Raw genomic sequence first — 14,738 nt, 5'->3', positions numbered from 1 at the left:
TTGAGGTTCACGGCATTTCAGATATCAATATTATGTACGGTTGGATTCATGAATAAGGAACTATGATTAAGGAACTCGGAACTGACTTCTGTCTCATCACCACCAGTGGTACGAAGAAGGCAAATTCCCATTAAGCGTATAGCATGGTTACATTACATTAAAGGGTTAGCAGTCTACACAGTCTCTAAGATTACCTTGAATTCAATAAAGTTCATCCCCTACTCAGGTGGTGCTGAGAAAACAGATTTTACACCCATCTTCTCTCTAGTAAAGTGTTAGCATATTTCTTTGATGCAATCTGGCTTGGGACTGCAGCTTCAGCCTACTGAAGGCCTAGGAGAAAGGGGAGCGGCCCCAGATGGCTAAAAAGACTCACTTCAGTCTCCTGGTTTGCAGAAGTGTGAAAGATGCAAAGAAAGATGTGCTTTTGTAGGGTTGGACTCCAGGACAACTGCAGACTTTAACCCACAATTGTGTCTGACTGGAAAGTAAATTTGGCTTGCTTTTAATCATACATGAGCCCAAGATTTTCTTACTCCAAATTCAGTCCTCTGGAAACAATATCTTGACACAGAACAGGGAAGAAGATAATCGCTTTATAAGAGGCCATGTTCTGACCATATCAGATTCTTTCTTTGCATGCAAAGCAAAAGTCTTTAGGGTCCATGAGGTTCTGGAACAGTTTTTGAGGCTGCTTCCACATGGAAATGCTGCTTCGTTATTTTTTTGGAGTGTTATTTTTTTTTTAAAGTTTTCACATCTTGTAACCACTTTCCATGGTTTCCTCCACGTGACTGTGATCTTTCTTAAACCTGTTTTGGCACAATCTTCTGGGAAAGACAGGAAGGTATGCACTTTTCTAGGTCCCAGCCATATCAATGCCATTTTCCTTGCCTCCGCCTCTGCAGCTGCCGTCCAACCCCCAAAACCCCTAAGCAGAGCTTTTTTCTTTAAATCTCTGGGTAAAATTTTCCGTCTCCATGTAAAGCTCTTATAAGGAATCCTCCCAAGTTTTAGAGTTAGCTATCATCAACATGCTGTCAACGCTCAGTTCTATACTTCTTTATCCAAATTGCCTGATGCTGCTGTAACGCTCGCCTGGCTACTGTGATTAAATGGCTAAGAGCAAACAAGTTGAAAACGAATCCTGACAAGACGGAGGTAATGCTGATTGGACACTTGAAAGACGCTGTGCTTCTCACATTTGATGGAGATCAACTGATCCTTGCTGACTTAGATGAGAGTCTAGGGATTATGTTGGACCCAATATTACTAGAAAAACAAGTGAATGCAGCAGGAAGCCCAGCATTTCTGGGTTTTCTAGGGCCCTTTAAAAAAAAAAAACAGGCTCTGTTTCTAGTTCTTTAATAATAAATAAGTAACCCCTACGCGTTTTGCATCAGCGTCATGGGGGGGGGGTCTATCAATAAAGCAATGTATGAATAGACAATTAATACAACATCTTAAAATGATGGAACACAGTATTAAATAGCAGGGCAATTATATAGAGCATGTGCAAAGTGCAATTCATAATACATTTCCCAGTGTCTACGAACCTGCACCAACGTTGTTATACATACATTAACATTTCATATCTTACATTCACAGATGTTTTATCTAGATTCCTTGAACATTAACATTGTAAAACCTTACTGACCTTTAGAATTCCTTTTAACCTCTATTCCGTATGTGCATTTAATGCAGACAAGCCACCCTGCAATACGTGCACATATGGAATAGATGTTTTAAGATGTTGTATTCATCGTCTAATCATACATTGTTTTGTTGATAGATCCCCCCTAATGAAGCTGACGCGAAATGGGTAGGGTTACTTACTATTAAAGAATTCTTCTTTTTGCACCGGTTGCTGTTCCTTCTTCATAAGGATCCATGCCAATATAACCTCAAGGCTAGACTATAATTTAGGGTCTGCCCTTGAAGACAACTCAGAAACTCCATTTGCAACAGAATACTACAGCTCAGTTACTATTGGGAGTTGGGTAGAGAATGCATATTACACCCATTCTGCAGTCACATCTTACCGATCAGTTACGAAGTTCAATTCAAAGTGCTGGTTATCACTTATGAAGTCCTTCGTGGCCTAGGACCACGTATCTCCAGCACCTCCTCTCCTTATATACTCCACTGCAGCAGCTCCACTCATCCGAGTAAAGCCTTCTGAGATGCCACTTGCAAATGGCAAGTGTGGCAGCTGCCCCTGTATAAGCTTTCTCTTTGTGTGCTGACTGCCACCCAATGGAATGACCTGCCTGAGACCAGGACGACTTCCACGCACTTGCAGCTTTGCAGAATGCGTCAAACAGAATTGTTAAGGAGGACATTTTTATAAAGTGAACGAGGTTGCAGAAATAATGTATGTGGAATTTAAGGTGCCTTTGGTGTTTTTTATATTATACTATTTTATTGCATTGTTCTTTAATGTTCAAACCCAGCTTCACTATATTGTTCATTGTATGCAATATAGTGTCCCACTGCATTGCTCTCCAATCTGGCTGCCCTCCTGTAATATATGATGTTTTACTGCGTTGTTCTCTAAAGTTGTCGGATGTGTCTATTAACACCTTATGGCACTGTTTTTAGCTGCAACCCACCTTGAGCATTTGCAGCAGCGAAGGAGGATGATTGCTGTGTGAATGCAACCTGTGTTACTTTTCTATTACACGTGTCGCCCTTGTCAAATAGCACAGAGTTATCGCTGACGGAGGATTTCTGCCATCATGGGCAGAATTCAGAGATCAACTACAGAGTTCCAAGTGAAGAATTCAGGCACCAGGTTTGTCTATAAACTCTTTTTCTGCAACTGTCCCAAGTGATACATCTGATTTCTACAAGCTTAAAACACAGGGAATACTGCAATGTTATTTAGTTTCTTAAGCTATATAAAGTTATTTCTTAAACATAGAAAAGACTCCAGTAGCACCTTTAAGACTAACCAACTTTACTGTAGCATAAGCTTTTGAGAATCACAGTTCTTTTCTTCAGATGCATCTGTGAGAACTGTGAGAACTGTGATTCTCGAAAGCTTGCTACAGTAAAGTTGGTTAGTCTTAAAGGTGCTACTGGACTCTTTTCTATCTTTGCTACTACAGACTAACACGGCTAACTCCTCTGGTTCTTAAACATAGGAACTGACTAGGTTGGATTAGACTAGGGGTTTCTCAAGTCTGGCCATTTCCCAGAAAACTCACAGGCAGGCCACGAAAGCTCCCCTTGTGGTTTAGCACCAGCAAATGGTATTCAGTACCCACACACAGAGGTTCACTTCACGACCTTGGCTGTTGGGGTACATGCAAAGTTTAACAGGGTAAAGAGGCTTCCATGGTTGTCCCTCCATGCAGTAAACCAGTGGCAAGGTGACAGTGTGAACACAGGAGGAAAATGGTACAGAATGTGCACTACTTACTTCATTTGTGTGTGTGTGTGTATTTGCACTCCATTTTTCAGCCAGACTGGTACATAAAGCAGCTTACAATTCAAATCTATCACAATATCCAAGTGTGCATGAGGACGGCAGGGGAGGAAATGGAGGACCACATGGTGTTCATTCGCCTAGCATTGGTCCCCTCCCTTCTTGCATTTTGACTTACTCCCACCTCTTCCTTAGGTGACTCCCCCTTCCATTAAAACCAGTTGCTGAAATGTACATCTCTGGGATTTCCTCCCTCCACTATAAAAGAAGCTCTCTCAAGTAGAACCCTGAGGAGCTACCAACTCTCTGCTGTAGAGGGGAGTGTCCTAAAAGTTGGCCCTCTCCTCTCAGCCCCACCTGCCAGCTGCTGGTGCATTCTAATTGCTGTCTATCGTGTATATACTGAGCCACAAAAGTGTGTGCCACAACAGGTGCCATGAGGCATGTTTTGATACTGGCTGCAGGATCTTAGCTCTGTACAAGAGGCTGAACTGAGCAAGAGTTAAGTCTCTCCGCTGTGCTTCACTGTACATATTTGAGGGATGGGGGGAGAAAATCCGAACAGAAGAGACCCTGAATGAAGCCCTAAGTGGGATCTAGCCTCCATGGAAGGAGCAAAGGGCCATGGAGAAGTAGGTGAGGGTGGAAAACTCCACATAACACACATCTTGGGACGGTGCAGGGAAATCGGCAAGAGGTAACCATTTATAGAAATAATAATAATAATAACATTCGATTTATATACCGCCCTTGAGGACAACTTCATGGCCACTCAGTGCAGTTTACAAAGTGTGTTATTATTATCCCCACAACAATCACCCTGTGAGGTGGGTAGGGCTGAGAGAGCTCTGAGAGAGCTGTGACTGACCCAAGGTCACCCAGCTGGCTTCAGGTGGAGGAGCGGGGAATCAAACCCGGTTCTCCAGATTAGAGTCCTGCCGCTTTTAACCACTACACCAAACTGGCTCTCGGAAGAGCTACACCACACTTTTCCTCAGAAAAGGAAAAATCCCTGGACCACTCCCAAAGACCAACTGGAGTGGGGGGAGACAGTTGGAGAGGCCACAGCCACTCCTGTTCAAACCCCGCCCCCACTATATGGATTTCCCCTTATTTAGGAATTGTGTTGTGAGCGAGATCTTGCTTGTCAGGTAGCTCTTCCTGCTCTTTCCTCTGCTTGGGAGCGCTGGGGTTCGGGTTGCGGATGCTGCCGAAGAAAAGGGGGATGCCCGTAGTATCGTCAAGGATGAGAAAGACAAAAGGCTGGTTGAGGATGAAAGTGGAGAGTGAGCGAGACATCACCACGCTGGTAGCAGCTGATGCCTCCACCCCAGTCTCCGCAAGCTCTAGGGCCGAGTGGTGCCAGATACTGGAGACAAAGAGGGGTCCCTCTGCAATGCGACGGAAGTCTGGGGAAGAAAATAGCTCCCCGAGGCCTAGAGAGAAACAGAAACAGGAGTAAGCCAGCTGGGAGAGAAGGTAACTGAATGCCCAGGCCTAGCACAGTTTCGGGACGCATAAGTTGCCCCTGCAATAAACTTCTCCAATGAAGTTTGCATATATTTGCTAATGGTGCATGGTATCTGTTGCTTCCAAGATTCAAGTGTTCAAAGAACTTGGATTTTTGCAATGTTGCAGAAACATGGTGACTGAAGTTAAGTTGTAGTAGCCCAGGAATTGAATTCAGGGAGGAAGGGAGAGAGGGATGGAAGAGACAAAAAGGGAAGAGGTGCGTCATCCAGTCCTCATTCCTGAAATATCTTCACAAACCTCCTCTGCTGAAGGTTCGGAAACTCTTTGGTGCCTGCACACATTTCCAGAACCAGGAAGGACATTACATTTTGCACCGGATCAGAGCTTTCACACTTGCTAGCTAGAATGTGCCTAAAATGAAGGGGACGCTAGTTACGTCTCATGCTTGGAATACTGCAGCGAATGCCCTTCCTGCTCCATAAAACAGTCCAGTGATCTAAAGAAGATGGACCAGACTCTGAAAATCTTTTCTGGACAGATTTAAGGAATAAATTAAACATGCTTTTTATCACTCCAAAGTAAAGGAGGAGGGAAAGTGGATGTACAAAATGTGTGTGATGTGTGTGTGTACGCATGAGTGTGAGATGGAGATTGAGATTTACAACTCCTGGAGATGAGAAGAGGATCCTTCAACTGCCCTGTTTCATGGTGATGGGATGTGTGTGTGTTGGATTACTTTTAAAATTTATTCTATTTCTATCCTATTTTCCACCCAAATGGACCTAAAGTAGAGCACAATACACTAAATGCTTGCCGCCGAAGCAAGGTGCAAAAAGGTAGAGGACTTTCTGCTTGCCAAGAGAAGGCATCCTTCAGCGGCTATGCATCGGACGCAGCGAGCAAGTGAGGAAAGCAGGGTGCCCTTGCCCTAATGCCAACCAGTGCGTTCCATTCTGGCTCCCTTGCCAAGCCTCCTGTTCACCCAATTCACCTGATTGCTGCCACTGCTGCAGCAGCAAGAACGGAGCCAGGAAAGGGCTTGTGGCAGGGGAAAAGGCCAGCCCCGCCCTTCCTCCAATCATCGTCTCACCTAACTGACTGATGGCTTGGTTCAGCTCCAGCTGGTCTTGCAGGTGCAGTTTGGGCATCTTCACCATGGTTGGCCTCTCCTTGGGGAAGTCACTGAAGTGGCAGGCCTGGCAGAGGTCAGACAGCAGCTGGGAGACGTTCCTTTCAAAGTGGTTTGGCACGATGGCCACAAAACTCATGTTGCCCTTGAAGGGGAACCTGGCGACCTGGAAGGAGCAAGCTGGTTAAAATGCAGCACAGTACAAATTAAACAAAGGAGAATGCCAAAGAAGGAGGCTGGGAACAGAGAATAAGAAGGGGGTTCCAGGCCGTGCCCGGAACCCCCATCAGCTCATTCTTCCACTCGGAGACCAGTTTCCAAAAACACCCAACCAGGGTGGAGGAAACTTGGTTGGGATAGCAGGGAAGAGAGAGCCCCCAAGTTAGCATTATGGAGTCCACAGACCCAATCTTCCCAGTCTGGGCTCACCTGAACCTCCAAAGAATCCAGATTATACCAGCTTAGGGCGTATTTCGGAGCCTTCATCATCTCCACAGAGACCGCAAACTCATCATCCAGGTAAAACATGCCGGGCTCAGTCAATTCGGGGTCAAATTTGGTTTTCCAAAATCCTTCTCCCCACAAAGCACAAAAACAATCAATCGGGGGAGAAGGTCAGAATGCAGCCTTGGCTTTACTTTGGATTCCCTACATTTCCTGCCTTTCCGCCAAGAGATCACAGATTTGTAAAACGCTTTCCCAGGAAGCTGCCTTGGGAGCTCACGGCCAGCCTCCCTGGCTAGAGAGGTCATTCATTACATGGTGTCTGATCTCCCACAGTACAGGAAATCCCTTTCCCATCAAGGCTCACCCTATGCAAAATCCTTGCTGGCAAACGGAGACCTCATTCATAAAACGAGTTACTCTGCATGCAAGCCAGGCTGCTTTTTAATTCCTGGGCTTAGAAAGGGCCTGCAGCAGAAGAAGAGAGCAACAGACTGGGCCCTGCTAAGAAGCCGCCAAACTGAACAGCTCATCCAGTGAGATGGGGGTGGGGGGGAACAGCAGCGCTCACCTTGGAAATGCACAGCATTGAGCAAAATCATGGCAACATTGACGGGCAGCTCGGACAGGATCTTCGGGATTTGTCCCCTAGTTGCTTCTTTCACCCAGTTATTGATGGCTGCAAGGTCTTCCTCCCCGTTACCAGACAGCAGGGCTGGCTTTGCTTTGTAGAACCTTTCGGAGTCCTCCAGGAATTTCTCTTTAACCTGAAATCCTGGGGAAAGCTCAACATGAGAATCAGGGTGGGCAAGGAATGAAGCCCCCCCCATAAAATTGGGGGTACACGTGGCCTCCTGGATGCAGACTGCCCCATGCTGGTTTTTTGGACGGCATGCACATTTCTCCTTTCTACCTCTCCAGGGCCGATTCCAGACGGCCCTCCCCATCGCGAAACGTCGCGCGTCGTCGCGCAGAAAACACAAAATATCGCATTTTCTTGTGCGAGTTTTGCGCGACGTTGCACAAAACTCGTGCAAGAAAACGCGATATTTCGCGTTTTCTGCGCGACGACGCACGACGTTTCGCGATGGGGAGGGCTGTCTGGAATCGGCCCAGGCCTCTGAGCCACTGGTGAACAAGAACAGCCATATTTCATCCATTCCTCCCACACTGCAAATATTGCATCTCTCCCCCCGCAAATGAAACACTTGCCTTTTTTGTCGCCAACCCCCTTCTCTCACAGGTGGTGGAAACTATTGTATTTTCTAAGCTATTGTGCTCTTTTCAGGGGAAACAGGAAGCTGTATTCTATCAGCTGTATCCAGGGCTTTTTTTCTGGAAAAAGAGGTGGTGGAACTCAGTGGGTTGCCCTTGAAGAAAATGGCCACATGGCTGGTGGCCCCGCCCCCTGATCTCCAGGCTGGAGCGGGATGGAGGGCAATCTAAACTCCCCTCTGCCTGGAGATCAGAGGGTGGGGCCACCAGCCATGTGACCATTTTCAAGAGTTTCCGGAACTCCGTTCCACTGCATTCCAGCTGAAAAAAAGCCCTGGGAATGTCCATAAAGCAGTTACTATTCTGAGCACCGTCCCTTGGCCACACAAACATGCAGTCATCAGCCCTCTGATTGACCATTTTCAAAAGGTTCCGGAACTCCGTTCCACCGCGTTCCTGCTGAAAAAAAGCCCTGGCTGTATCCATTCTAATATTAACCAGCCACTTTCCATTCGGGTGGTCAGCACTTCCCTTGGGCTCAAATCTTCATTCTTATATCTGTTCATCCATATCACTGATTTACTTTTCCCCTCTTCTAAGGATTGTGGTGAACATGGATGGGGAGAAACTGGGTTGTTTAAATTCCTCCTAACAGTCCTGGGAGATAGGCAAGGCTAAGAGAAAATGACTAACACAGGGTCACCCACTGAGGTTCACGGCCTAAAACCCAGTTATCATCGCCAAAAGAGGATCAAAGTCTCTCCAGCACCTCACCTTATCTGCCTCGCAGGTTTATTTCATGACCACCACCCTGCCCAAACACAGCCTTCCAGCCCACATCGCTCACCTTTTTGCAGGTAAAGACGGGCAGCAACACTCAGCATGGCCTTGTCGAGCTGTCGATGAACCTGGCTCAGTGCCTGGTGGAGGCAGGGCACCTTCTCCAGGTGCAGCATCTCAAGCAGGGCCTTCTCGGTGTGATTTGCAGCTCCTGGAAAAGTACATGGATGCGGTCAATGCTCAGCACCCCAGGATGTGGCAACCTGTGCCCATGGATGAAGTGGAGTCAGCTCCTCTTGTCTGCCTGGACTTGTGATGAAATTGAAGCCTGCCTCCAATCTGGGTTGCCACATGCCCTTGTCTTAAAGCAGCTAGTAGCAGCGGAGGCATTGTTAATGACAGATGGAGCCAGGGCTTTTTTCCAGCTGGAATGAGGTGGAACGGAGTTCCGGCATCTTTTGAAAATGGTCACATGGCCGGTGGTCCCTCCCCCTGATCTCCAGACAGAGAGGAGTTTAGATTGCCCTCCATGCAGCTCCAGTGCGGAGGGCAATCTAAACTCCCCTCTGTCTGGAGATCAGGGGGTGGGGCCACCAGCCATGTGACCATTTTTGCAGAGGGCAATTTAAACTTTAAAAAACTCCCCCCTTGTTCCAGCTGATGACATTGTGTGGTCCTGAGTTCCACCACCTCTTTTCCCAGAAAAAAAGCCCTGGTGGATGGAGCACAGTAAGAACTCCATGGTGCAATCACAAGGGGGGAGGAACTCTCCTCTCCTCAGAAGGAAGGAGAGTTCCAAGAAGGAGCATCCCTCCTTCCTCACTGTCATACGCGGAAGCCATAGGTGCTCTTTTGACTGCCCCCCATCTCTATTTCTACCCTGTCCTGGAGGGCCCAGACTAGCCTGATCTTGTCAGATCTCAGAAGCTAACCCGGGTTGGCCCTGGTGGATGGGGAGACCACTCAAAGAAGCCCAAAGTCGCTACGTAAAGGTAGGAAACGGCAAACTATCTCTGAATGTCTTTTGCCTTGAAAACCCTACGGAGCTGCCATTAGTCAGCTGTGACTTGATGGCACTTCACACACTTGCACATCTCTGTTTTAGAATTTATCCAAAGCAAGAATTCCCAAATGGTGTGCCAGGAACGATCAATCCATCAAAGGCTCCTGGTTATCCAAAATGCTTACCCAGGGAGAAGGCACACAGTGTACTAGCTCAGCCTTGCTTCATTCACAGTCGGCCTCTGCTGGGGGCAGCTCTTTCAGCTGCAGACCAGCATCAGCATTCAGAAATACAGCAGAAGGCAGAAGAGGCCGACTGTTGCGATCTGCACAAGTCCCTGCTTTGGACTTGCTTCCTTCCAATCAGGAGACATGCTCAGATCAGCAACTCGTGCAGAGGCCTGAGGAATTTTGATTTGTAATCCCCTTGCGAAGTAGTCCCTACTACTTCATTTAAATGTAGTTGAGTGATCCAGCAGCAGCAGCAAATACTGACCGAGAGCCAGGTGAGCAAGTGCCAGGGTGATGCTGAGCGGGGAGAGGAAAAGGTTGTCTTGCTGCTTCTCCAGCTCCACTTCTCTCACGAGATCCACTGTGAACTTAAGCATGGCCTCTGCGATCATGCGCATCTTCTCTGGGGGCAAATCCTCATTACAGCCTCTTCCGGCTTCCTCCTCGCCCTCCAGGGAAGAGTTTTGTTGCTCTTCTGGCTTGTCAGGCCCCATCTCTGGCTTGGCTGTACCCTCGTCTGTTAAGCATGGCATGCCAACTTCAAGGGTTGAGCACTGTAGCAATGTGCCATCAAGGGGTCCTTCTTGGATCTCAGGCACTGAGCTTGGCACATTTGAGTTCACCAGGACTGACTCTGCCTCGGGCCCTTGAGTGACAGCAGGATCGGGCTGGGCAATGGCACTGCTGAATTCCTGCAAAGAAATGGGCAGCTGGATCTGAAAGGGGAGGGAGCCGTTAATGAATCCCCCACCTTCCTCCCACTCAATGGCTTTGAGGCACTACGAAATGGCTGGTCAAAAACACACAAACAAATGCAAAGTCCTGGAGACCAGAGCAGATCAGCAGTGACCTCTGGGAAGCCTCTGGGAAGCCACCCAAGAGACTTCCTCTACTGCATCTCTAGCCAGCCCACAAACAGGGCACGATGGCAACGGTCTCCTCTTCCTGCACCTGGCTTTTGGAGATAGCTTGCTTCCCACTGAGCTCTCACGGACCACTGAGCCCACTGAGAATCCCACGGCCAAGAGATTTCACTAGACTATGCTACATTAATACTAAAACCATTTAAGTCAGCGGCCAAATACTTGCCCAAATTAACAGTTCTCTTTCCCCTGAATCTATTGTCCATAAATTCTAATGACTCCAAGTTCCAGGGTTAGGAGAGAGGATTTTTAATAACAATGACGACAACAACAACAACGTTCAATTTATATACCACCCTTCAGGATGACTTAACACCCACTCAGAGCAGTTTACAAAGTATGTTATCATTACCCCACAACAACAATCACCCTGTGAGGTGGGCAGGGCTGAGAGAGCTCTGAGAGAGCTGTGACTGACTCAAGGTCACCCAGCTGGCTACAAGTGGAGGAGTGGTGAATCAAACCCGGCTCTCCAGATTAGAGTCCCATGCTCTTAACCACTACACCAAACTAGTGTTTTGTTTCGTAGCCACTTTCTCTGCATCATGCATAGCCTCTGTTAGGCTCTTCTTCAATCACCACCTCTACAAACTGAAAGCTGAGCCTCAAAACTCATTAGCCTTTCCTTGTAGGTCAAGTGCTCCAGCCCCTCCATCATGTGGATTGCCCTCTTCTGCACCATATCTTCCTCTCTGACAGTCTTTTGGAGATTTATCTTATTTACATTATTTATCGTCTGCCTTTCTCACTAAGACTCAAGGTGGATTACACAGTGTGAGTCAATATGATCAACGTATTGACTCACTTGGACGTTCGATAACAATGCAATAGAGTACGGACTGCAGAATTCTAAGTACAAACCGAAGTCAGATACAAAGCAGAACAGTTCAAGCATAGCTGCTTTGCAGATTCATGCTAAAGCTGCAATGGGGTGCCCTGGCCCTGTGAGACCCACAGCAGCCCACCCCTCTAGTGCCTTTGCAGCAACCCCAACAACCTACCTGGGCTGCACCCCGGAGAATCTCTAGTGCTGCAACCCCAAGAAATGCAGTTTTGGTCCAATGCAGCTCAGTAATTTTGTTATCACTTCCTCTCGTAGTAGCTGCCCCCCCCCTTCTAACTTTAAACCACCTCTTACCTGGACCCTTTCCTGCAAGACAGCTTCATCCTGAGCAGAGGCCTGGAAGAAAACATTTCAAAACAAGCTGCACTAGTCAGGAGCCGAGAGAAAGCACAGACTTTTTTGCCCAGCACCCATCTCTGCTGGCTTACTCCACCCCTATTAAAGCATAACTTGAAATACATGAATAACATCAGTAAAACTGTATGTTGGAGGCAAAAGGAACACTTGTGCAATGCAGAATCTCACACAAGTTATTCCATGGTTAAAAAAAGGAAAAATGCCACCTGTTAAAAATGCAGAGGAGGAAACACTGATTAAACATTATGTTGCACTTCTTCCCCCCACCCCCAGGTTAGATAAATCAAAGAGTCTATTTGGAAGGCCTTCTATAAGGTGACTCAGTATTGATAGAGGTGCTGGTAATGAGCCTCAAATGTACAACATGGACACAGCTATCTCCAAATCAATGGATTTCTAGGCATAGACCTGATATGAATTAATAGATTGATACGGCCAATGTTCTAAGCAGAGGTGGCTGCCTTGAGCTGGGTTGGAGACCCCCAAGTACTCTGTTGGATCAAGTCAAGCAGAGCAGTTTGGGGTACTCCTGGACCGAAGCCTCTCTTCTGAGAGGCAGACTGGATGTGTTGCTAGCAGTCTAGGGGTGCCAACTCTAGGTTGGGAAATTCCTGGAGATTTGAGGATAAAGCCTGAGAAGGTGGGTCATCCCAGAGAGGAAGAGGACCTCAGCCCAGCAGAGGAGAAACGTAGGTTTAAGAAACCCAAGACTTTAAAATAAAAACCCACAGAGGAGTGAGAAATGGACTTAACAGGAACTGCAGAGACCATAAAACATTCCCTAAGTCAGAGGAAGCTGCACATAACTCTTCTGAAAAAGAGAGGTGTTCTGCTGAAGGACAAGAGGGGAGATTTGTAATAATTTTAAGTGTGTCAAAAAGAGTCCAGTAGCACCTTTAAGACTAACCAATTTTATTGCAGCATAAGCTTTCGAGAATCAAGTTCTCTTCGTCAGATGCATGATACAGATGTATCTGACGAAGAGAACTTGATTCTCGAAAGCTTATGCTGCAATAAAATTGGTTAGTCTTAAAGGTGCTACTGGACTCTTTTTGATTTTGCTACTACAGACTAACACGGCTAACTCCTCTGGATTTTTAAGTGTGTGTGTCTTTAAATGCTTGGTGTAGTACAGATGAAGAGTGGGGGTGAAAGAGACGGATGAGTGAGTGAGAAGATTGAGAGTGAGGGCTCAGCAGGATATTAAGCTGTAGAGGCCACCCTTCAACGCAGCCATTTCCTCCAGGGGAACTGATCTTTGTAGCCTGGAGATCAGTTGTAATTCCAGATGTCCAGGCTCCACCTGGAGGTTGGCAACCATGAGCAGTCCCCCCTTGCCCTTTCCTTGCTATGTTGACTCTCCAGTCTGGCCTTGTTATGATGATTCAGGCTCCTGTAACTTCCAGGCTTGGCTGCTGTAATGGGGTTTACATGGGACTGCCCATGAAGACGCTAGGGAAACTACAACGGGCACAGAATTCAACCACTCACCTTATATTTGGTCCTGACTATCTTGTTCAGGGTGTTGGTTGTGGCTGAAAGCCCAACATACCCAAAGGTCTTTCTGGCACTCTCTCAGCTCACATCGTGATTCTGACCAGGGCTGGGCCACGTGTCTGATGGGGGCGCCACAGTGGGGGGGGGCAGGATTCAGGGCTGCTACCTGGCTGCCTCTTGGCAGTTTTGGTTCCTTAACCCAAACTGCATTCCGAGCCCTCGCTGTCATAGATCTAATCCCGAATTTGGCCCTAGGATGCGGACCTCAGCTCCCACACAATGGGGCTGTACGGGACAGGGGTCCACTAAACTGAGGGAATCCCCAGATTTGCAGAAAAATCTGAAAAGTTAAAACAATAAGTGCTAAAGTAGGGAAAGCGGGGTGGCATCGCCTGCGCATGCTCAGAGGTGCTGGAAAAAAGTTTTCCCCCAGCAGGGCGCGACGAAGAGAGGAGAGGCGAAGGGAAGGCGGCGCGAAGCCAGAGAACCTCCCGCCGCTCTCGGGGTTCAAGGGGTCGCTCTTGCGCCTGCTGCAGCACTGGGCGGCGCTCGTCTCGGCCACAACCCGGCCGCGCCCTCCCCGCCTCGGGACCAGGCTGGACTTACCGGCGTACGCGAGTGCAGCAGCACAGCCAGGCAGAGGAGCGCCCGAGTCCAGGGCAGAGCAGCCATCCTCTCTGCAAAGCAAGCGGGAAGATTGCTCAGGGCAGCCGGAGCAGGGCTCTGCAGGGTCCGCTGTGGGGGGCATCCCTTCCCGGCAGAAGCGTCCCCCCCCCAAAAAAAAAACCAGCGCCAGGTTGGGGTAGGGTTCAGTGCGCCCCGACGCCTTGCCTACATTGCAAGCACCAACTGAAGTTTCGAAAGCGGCCGGGGTGGGGACCTGGGGAAAGCACCGCTGCCGTCTGTTCTGTTCAGGAAGAGTCGCGAGGGTCCCCCCCCCGTCGCCCCCCCATCAAAACCCAGGGGCCAAACTCCCCCCGCCTTTGCCGGGAGACGCTCCAGCTGCGGGGAGCCAAGCGCCAGCCTCGAGGGGCGCCCGGGCCTGCTCCACCTCACCCCACCCTTCACCTCGGGCCGCCTCCGTCTCTTCGTGCCTCTGCCGCCGCCCGCTCTGTCTCCCTGGGGGCACAAACGGACCCCGCGCTGGGGCCAGCTGCAGCAACGCCTCTTTTGCAGTAATCTCGCTCTCTTCCCCCCAACCTACAAATATTTACTTTCTGCAGCGCGTTAAACATTTGCTCCGGAACGATTAGGCAAGTCGAGGAAAGGAAACCTCGTTCCCGACCAGGAAGCCTCTGAGTGCCAAGAAACAGCAGAGGAAGGCCTTGGCCTCAGTAGCCATTGTTTAGCCTCAGGGCAACCGGGTGGTGGCTTTGTGGGCCAGCAGGACACTCCTGCTTTAGGAGTGCAGAG

The 14,738-nt window shown here is 48.5% G+C and overlaps 1 protein-coding gene across 3 annotated transcripts; it reads right to left on the bottom strand.

Annotated features, from left to right (window-relative positions):
* Positions 1-4,109: 4,109 nt before the first annotated feature.
* On the bottom strand, positions 4,110-14,531 carry SERPINF2 (serpin family F member 2). Of its 3 annotated transcripts, none has more exons than XM_055001507.1 (9): positions 14,394-14,531; positions 13,932-14,002; positions 11,766-11,807; positions 9,970-10,420; positions 8,539-8,682; positions 7,048-7,251; positions 6,462-6,604; positions 5,994-6,198; positions 4,110-4,866 (listed from the first exon to the last, which is right to left on the bottom strand). In XM_055001507.1, exons 2-9 carry the CDS (start codon positions 13,995-13,997, stop codon positions 4,541-4,543), a joined length of 1,581 nt encoding a protein of 526 aa, XP_054857482.1. In that variant the 5' UTR covers positions 13,998-14,002; positions 14,394-14,531; the 3' UTR covers positions 4,110-4,540. The 3 variants fall into 3 exon arrangements, with proteins under 3 accessions (XP_054857482.1, XP_054857484.1, XP_054857483.1); XM_055001509.1 differs by having other exon boundaries at positions 9,970-10,396; positions 14,394-14,530; XM_055001508.1 differs by lacking the exon at positions 14,394-14,531 and adding an exon at positions 14,161-14,188.
* Between the last annotated feature and the right edge of the window lie 207 nt (positions 14,532-14,738).

This window comes from Eublepharis macularius, chromosome 17 (genome assembly GCF_028583425.1).
Source record: "Eublepharis macularius isolate TG4126 chromosome 17, MPM_Emac_v1.0, whole genome shotgun sequence".
Lineage (NCBI taxonomy): Eukaryota > Metazoa > Chordata > Lepidosauria > Squamata > Eublepharidae > Eublepharis > Eublepharis macularius.
Note: the sequence above shows the minus strand (reverse complement) of the source record. Positions and strands in the feature narration are given on the sequence as shown.